Raw genomic sequence first — 7563 nt, 5'->3', positions numbered from 1 at the left:
TGGCGGTCCCAGGCCGGCGCGCGCAGGGCGGGCCGCGGCCGGGGCTGCCCGGGCACCGCCTGATCGCGGGGCGGGCGCGGCGCGCGCGGGGCCGGCGGGGCGGCCGCGGGGCGCGGGGGCCGGCGGCGCGCGCGGGCGGGCGGGGCGGGGCGGGGTCCTCGCGGCCCGGTGAAGTCACTCTTTGTGGCGGCTCCAAGATGGCGCCGGTGCTGGCGGAGAAGAAGCTGCTGGGGCCGGACGGGCCCGGCGGGGCCGAGCTGCCCGGCGAGGAGGACGAGGGGCAGAACCTCTGGTGAGCGCCCGCGGCCGCCCGGAGCCTGCGCGGCTGGGTGAGCCCGGGCTCCGCTAGGCTGAAGCGGAGCGCGGGCTCTCGGCCGGTCGGGGCCGCGCTTGGGTCCCGCGGGCGGCGGCGGGGCCCGGGGATAGCGCCGGGGGGCCCGGGCGTGCGTGACGGGAACGCCGCGGGCCCAGGGACGGGAGTACGGGGGTGACGCAGAGGGGGCAGCGGGGCCCGGGACCGCGGCTCTGCGGGACGGCCGCGGGGCCGGCTCCGGCAAAGGCGATCTCGTGTGTTTATTTCTAAAGAACGCTTTCAAAAATACCTATCGTGGCAGAAGGCCGTATATCGAATACAGCAATCGATTGTGATGAGAGTTAGTTGCAAAGTAATGTTCTGCAGTATTGCGGCCTCTTGCAAGGGAGGAGAACTTTAAATGTCCCCGTCCCTGGTTTAGCAATCATGAAGGCTCTGTGTGGAAGGTGGCACACTTGCGGTGCTGCAGAGCGCGGCTGTGGCTGTGGCTGTGACAGCCCCGCCGTGCCCAGCCCGCATGTGCCGGCGGTGGGTGCGGATGTGCTGAGCTCATGGTGCTGTCACCGCTCCGGGCCGCGCTAACGCCGCCGCTCTGCTGCTGCTTCCCCAGGTCCTCCATCCTCAGCGAAGTCTCCACACGCTCCAGATCTAAATTGCCGTCGGGCAAGAATATCCTTGTTTTTGGTAAGTTTGGGTGTTGGTTTGTTGCTTTTTTATTTATAGGAACAAAGTGTATTTTCAAACGCCGATTGTTGCAAACTGGCACATGGGGTCGTTACAGTTGGGTTATGTAATTTGATTTATGGTCTTGTCTTGTGCTTATAGATCTGCTTTCTCTTTGATTTCCACTGTTAGTTTTATAGCCTGTTTTAAGTAATAATAGAGAATAAGATAGTTCTTCATTCTTATTGTTCTGGTATAAGCCACTGGATTTAGCTGAAACACTTGAAGGAGAACAGCAAATAACTGTGATTCAGAAGTGTACAAGGATGCTTCTCATTAATTAAGCAAGTTGTGAAAAAATCTTTTCTGTGAAGTCTGAAGGTGTCTTTTTTTCCTCTACAAACTTACTGGCAGGTGATGATGGTTCAGGCAAAACCACACTCATGGCTAAAATACAGGGAGCAGAGCATGGCAAGAAAGGAAGAGGACTGGAATACTTGTATTTGAACATTCACGACGAAGATAGAGATGGTAAGTTTGTTTCAAATGCAATCTCTTTAATTAAGTGGCTGCCATGCTGTTTTAATAATTGTGCTTTGATGAGTGTGTTCTGGGCTACGCCCCGGTGGCTGGTTCAGCTGGTGGTGCTGGGAGTTCTGGAGCTGTGTCCGTTTGTGTGGAGGGAAAGGTTTTACAGTGCCTGCCTGGGGCAGGGCAGCTCCGGGGATCCCTGCTGGCCTAGGGGGGATCCCTTGCCTGGTGGTGACTTTGTAGCAGCTGCAGTGGCGTTGCTGTGGCTACTGTGTGACTAGAGAAAGGCAGAGATACATCCCTGAGAACTTCATGCTCAGCGTGGATTTCTGGGCGCAGGGTGTTTCTCACAGGGGCTGTGTGTGGGATTTTGGTTAGCTAACAGATGTTTTGCTCTAGTTGGCTGAGTGAAGAACAGAGCTTAAAGTCAGAATAAGCGTTTACTTTTCTCAAGCTGGAGCTGATCTCTTTGCTCTTTGCCCCTTGTCTTTTTGTTGCTGCTGCTGATCTCTTGTCTCTCTGCTGTGTGGAGGGAGATTATGCCAAGGGACCATTTAAAAGCAGGCCTCATGATCAGATTACTCATGTTTTTGAGAAGGCTGGGGACAGGAGGAGATGGGGAGTGAGTTCTTTATCTTTGCTCCTAAATGTGCTTCTCCTGATCTCATTTTGGGCAAGCTGCTAGGCCTCCTTGGGTTGGATTGTCTTTAAAAATGGGGAATGTAAGTCTTACAATTCATGACTTCCTTCAGAGCTCAGGAGAGGGAAGCAGTGGTGGTGGTTCATCCCCGTTCCTGGGAACAAGTAGGAAGATCCTGTAATGGTATTTTGAAACTGGAGATGCACTGAAGGCTTGCAGGAGTGATTAAGTGCCATATGTGACTGGTTGTTATGGAGATGGGGCCTGCACTCACGTGGCAGGAAGCTCCCTTTGGATACTGTTAGGTACAATGAAAGGATGAGTACATTGCCATATCTTCCAGGGGCCTCCTTGCAGTTCCTAAAAATCTTTTGGGCTGTCATTTTAAGTGCTTCTTCAGGTTCTGGCTGTAAGTGCTTTTCCACCATGCAAAATCTGCTTTAGTTCTGCATAAACACTTCAGGGTGGAAAAAGCCCCTATGATTAGGAGGGCTGAGACAGCCTGTGTCATCAGGCCTCTTGCAGCTTCAAAGAAGATGCTGTTACAAGCAGAAAAATGTTTGCTGTGCTATTTTCCCTGGTGTTATCTATCAAACCTCAAGTGTATTCCTACACTGGAAGTATTTTGGGGCTATTCCTGAGTGGCTGAAAGTGATAAGTATTTGAAGTGATTAGGAGAGGCCTGTCGTAAGAACTCAGGCAGCACTAGCAGGGAAAAAAGAGATCTTTTTGACTGACTACAGGCTCAGCTGGCCAATTCAGGTCTGCATGCATCCTCTAATGGGTGTGTTAGGAGCTAATAATACATGCCTTTTTCCTTTCTGTCTCATTAGTGTCATCCACAAGCAAAATAAATAGCAAAGTGGGTCAGGACCTCCCAGCAGGCAGAGATAACGCTCTTTCTTCTCTAGGACAGGTTTGGATTTGGTTTTTAAACTCTCTGTGTGCTTCAGATGAGTGTATGCTCATGTCCAGGTTGGGGAACAAAGGCTTTATAATTGACCCACAATTCTGGGAGCCATAAAGAACCTCAGAGTATGCATTCAGGAGCTCAGGAGCAGATGGGTGGTTCCGAGGGTCTCTGCTTTTTGTTAGACTCCAACCTAGCCAAGATGAGATCACAAGGATTTCCAGGGGTTCCAGGTCAACACTGGTAACTGAAACTCTGCAGTGGAGTGAGATCATCTCAGCTTCTTTCCCAGGTGATAGAAGATTTATTTGCTCTCTTAGTCTTCAGGAGAAATATTTTCCTCATAATGCTGAGTCATTAATTATCTACTTCCCACTTCCCCAAGGAAAGCTTAGGGAAAATCTGTGTTGTTCCTATGCTGTGGTCTCCCCTCCCCATTCCTCTTGAAGGGATGTTTGAACCTGGCTGCTCCTACATCTAAAGTAGAATATTTCTGGATTGCTGGATGCAATCTTAGTTTAGTGTTACTTTCATCCTTAAGATCAGCTCAGCAATTAAATTGTTCTTTTTGGTTTGTAGGAAAGTGCAGGAAGTATCTCTGCCTTGCAGGCCCCCTGTGGCTCACAGAGGTGCCCAGGGACTGGGTGGATTTCCATGTCCCCTGCTGGTTTCTTGGCAGCTGGAGGCACATGGGCACAGTGCTCTGTCCAGCTGCTCCAGCTGTGCCAGGTGTCACTGCTCAGTGTGACATGTGGGCTTTGCTTCCCAGGATACTGAGAATACTGAGGATACAGGGCTCAGGATACTGAGATTCCAAGTCTGCTACTGAATCTCTGTCTGAAAAGTCTCTTTCCTTTAAAATAAAGAGGTATCTAAAAAGATACCTTTTTATTTTAAAGTTATATTTTATCACTATCCCAAATGCTGCCTAGGCCAAGGCATTTGCTCAGGAAGAGGTTTGGAGGGACCTGAGAAGCAATCCTGGGGGAGAGAGGATTCTCCTAAATCCCCAGCTGCATTATCCTTAGAGCATATGGCTGCTCCTGCATACATGGCACTGTGGTTCATCTGATGAAAGCATTTATAGCACTGCCTGCAACCTTAGCTGTGAGCATTAACTGATCCTGGAGCTGAGCCCCAGAGTCCTCCATTAGTGGAATTTCTCAGGGAGTGTGGCAAATTTCAGTTTTTTGCCTGTCTTTATGATGAACAGATGGTTTTTGTCTCTACTGGTTAGTCTGCTTTTGAGGACTGAGACTCTGAATTCATAGGAGGTAGAAGGGAAGCTGTGCACAATTTTCCTAAAGGATCTGTTTCCAGAGTTTCAGAGGCCCCTGCAGGGCAGAGTTACAGGGGGGATGTAGAGCAGAACAGGGAGCCAGACTGCATGGCCTGCTCTGTGCTCTGTGTCAGCTGGAGCACCACGAGCACCACAGGGACATTTCTCACCTGCCAGGCTGCAGATGCACCCGTGCCCACTGTGCAGGGAAGAGGAGCCATTCTGGGCTTGCATTCTTGCTTGTAACAAAACAAAGCAGTCTTGGGTTTTGCCTCAGGTTTGGACTGGCTTCAGCCGTATCATATGCATATTCCAGCTGAACTGGTTGTTCCAGATTGAGCCAAGTCTTGCTGCTGCACTAGTTTCTAATGAGAAAAATAGTCTTTTTTAGAAATAGTTTTCTTGAAAGTTTTCTCCTTTTTTGCTTCTCTTCACAGCTTGAGCAAGGGATATGTAATTGCCACTGATATCTTTTGAGTAGATGCAGATGTAGTTGCAGTTCACAGAATCAACCATGTGCAATAAAATTCATCAAAGCTGGAAAATCTTTTTCAGGACTAAAGGGCCAATGGAATATTGACAGGATTTAGAGATGTGATTTTAGCAGCTTTTGTAATAGCCTGTGATAAGTTGCTCCTGCTTTTCCAACAGGACCTGGGAATTGTTTGCTCTGTTTTTGTATGTTGTGTCATGGCCAGTGAGAAGGGCACAGTTAACATTCATGACTAAGTACGAGCTTGATGTGGTGCTGACAAAGCTGAATTTATCACCAGGTCCTTGCCAAATTATGAGCACCCAGTGCTGTATTTTTATGTTTAATGTTTTAGCAAATGTGAATCGCAAGACATTCCTCTGTCCTGTTGGAAAGGAGCAAAACCTTTCCTTTACATACAATGTTACTTTTTTTTTTGCTAGAGTACATTTTGATGTGAGTGCAAGGCTTCCTAGCAGATTGACTGTGAGTGGTAGTTCCACCTGTATTCTAGTTCCAGTCTGCATTCCACATGTTAAGCAAAAATTAAATCCTTAAGGGGAACAAAGGAGCTTAGCAAACAAAACAATTTTAACCTTAGATATTGGCTTTAAAACAAGAATTAGAAGCAATGAATTTGGATATTATTAATTTTTCTAACTTGCCAAGGTGTTAAAGTCTTTTCTGCAGAGTATTCCCCACAGGAGAATCCATCAGCACTGCAGAAAGCTGTAAACTTGCATAAAGTATGGATAGATTTGCATTAGGTTTTCAAAACTTTCCTTCATGCTCCAAGGAGACAGTTGTACATACACACAGTCCCTGTCTATTAATAACCCTTAGCTCATAGAAAACTCACGGGGTTGTTATTTACTGGGAGGCTGCTGCTTTAGGGATGTACACAGGATGTTTCTGGGATGCAGAGAGTCCTACACAGATATTTCATTTGTGCATTTCTGAGCTCCACAGGGCTTACCCTCACTGATCACTGTGGAGTGAATGGAGGGGTGCAGCTGGCAGTGAGAGGAGCTGTAAGTTCACAATGTGGCTGCTGGCCTGTTTGTGTGATGGCTGATGGTGGAATGTCTTAGGACAGCCCAACAGAACTTACAACAAATGCTAAACACAGACAGCCACATACAGAACCTCGATGAGGTGTCTGAAACTGGGCTGCTCAGTAATTTTGTCCAAGGCCTGATTAAACAGGTAGGATGTATATATCTGTCATCTTTTCTTCCTCCATATTTCTTAGCCAAGCTTTTGTCTTTTTCTGCAGTCAAGAGGGGTGGATTCCTTCCCAGAATAAAGTTCTGATAGCCATAGTAACTGGATTTATTTTGTGAAGCTGAAAGATTCAGGACACAGAAGTACAGTGAGGCAGGGTAATTATGGAGCTCAGTAGCTGCTTTGAAAATCTGGGTTCTGCAGTGGCTGGTTTGCAGATCTCTGTGTTTCAGAAGTGACATATTGTGTATGCAGTGCAAGAGAGACTCACTGATCCCTCTGGATAGCTGTAGTGAAATAGAGAATACTTAGGGGGGGGTACTAAGAAGAATCTAGAAGATAGAAACAATGAAGTTGTTCCTCTTCAGCAGGAAGTTCTGAGGATAATGTTCCCTCTCTCCTTCTCTCTTTTTTTTTTTTCTTTTTTTTTTTTTTTTAATTTGGAAGAATTGGTTGTTTATGCTACCTGATAGATCATTTGTGGAGGAAGCTTCTTTTTCAGTTCTTATACTCCTGCCAGGAGCTCAGTTTTGGGGTAAAATGCCAGCTGTCTGACCCAGCTGATCCCCCTCTACTCTGCCTTGCATTCCAAAGAAGGATCCTGCCACTATCAAAAACACTTGTGCAAGAAACACACAAGCTGCAATACCAGGTCATTTCCCCAGTGCCCATTTGGTCAGGAGCCTGCAGAAGGAGCTGGTGTTAAGTCAGTGTGAGTTAAGAGCAGGTGGCACAACCTTGTTGGGGAGGTGGGGAGTTCATCCTCTATTTGCTCCTCCCACTCCTGTGCTAGAAACTTAAGCTGCTTATTGCTGCTATCTTGTGTGCAGCTTATTTCTGCTGGGAAGTTTCTTGAGTGTGTGAAACCAGCTTATGTGTGTGGGAGACACTGAGGGCAGCGTTCATCCCCTGCTGGGCTGGGCAGGGCAGGGCCACCCCTCTGGGCCTTACACACACATCCCCTGGCTTCTGGGTTCACTGGGCTTGTTTCTAATGCAGGAATGTCGTGCAGCGATTAAAAACTGTCCTGACAGCTGTCCTGAGTAAAAGCTCAAGCACAGAAATTATTTTTTTAAGGAAAATGTTCTGAATCCAGAAATGAAAGCATTTCTGACTAATATAGGCATTTGCACAGCAACCTGTCATAAATAAGCAGGCAAAGTGTGCTGGTAGCTGGGTCTGCTCCTTCTGCTGAACACTGATGCTCCCACCTGGTCATTCCCAGGCTGGCAAAGCCAGCCCTGGCATCTGCTGCCTTCCAACTGTGCCTTTTCCTTTCAGATCACACTCGCTGCAACGTCTGGATCCTGGATGGAGACTTGTACCACAAAGGGCTGCTGAAGTTTGCTGTTTCTGCTGAATCCCTGCAAGACACCATCGTGGTCTTTGTTGCAGATATGTCTAGACCTTGGACTGTTATGGAGTCTTTACAGAAATGGGCCAGTGTCTTGCAAGAACACATTGATAAGATGAAAATTCCTCCAGAAGAGATGAGGCACATGGAGCAGAAGTGTAAGTCTTTGTGCATCCA

General features: G+C 47.9%; 1 protein-coding gene across 2 annotated transcripts in view; it reads left to right on the top strand.

Moving 5' to 3' along the window:
* Positions 1-7563, top strand: part of DYNC1LI2 (dynein cytoplasmic 1 light intermediate chain 2) — a 29405-nt gene that overhangs the window by 2938 nt on the left and 18904 nt on the right. Inside the window, exons 1-4 of one of the 2 annotated variants that reach the window (XM_059481177.1) lie at positions 158-292; positions 924-997; positions 1391-1507; positions 7314-7544. In XM_059481177.1, coding sequence (XP_059337160.1) covers positions 198-292; positions 924-997; positions 1391-1507; positions 7314-7544 — 517 coding nt within the window. In that variant the 5' untranslated portion in view covers positions 158-197. Of the gene's footprint in view, positions 1-157; positions 293-923; positions 998-1390; positions 1508-7313; positions 7545-7563 lie in introns of those variants that run through there. The other variant, XM_059481178.1, reaches the window with a different exon arrangement.

The sequence above is a fragment of the Ammospiza nelsoni genome, chromosome 13 (genome assembly GCF_027579445.1).
Source record: "Ammospiza nelsoni isolate bAmmNel1 chromosome 13, bAmmNel1.pri, whole genome shotgun sequence".
NCBI classification, from domain to species: domain Eukaryota; kingdom Metazoa; phylum Chordata; class Aves; order Passeriformes; family Passerellidae; genus Ammospiza; species Ammospiza nelsoni.
The sequence above is the reverse complement of the archived record's forward strand: the minus strand, read 5'-3'. Positions and strand labels throughout refer to the sequence as shown.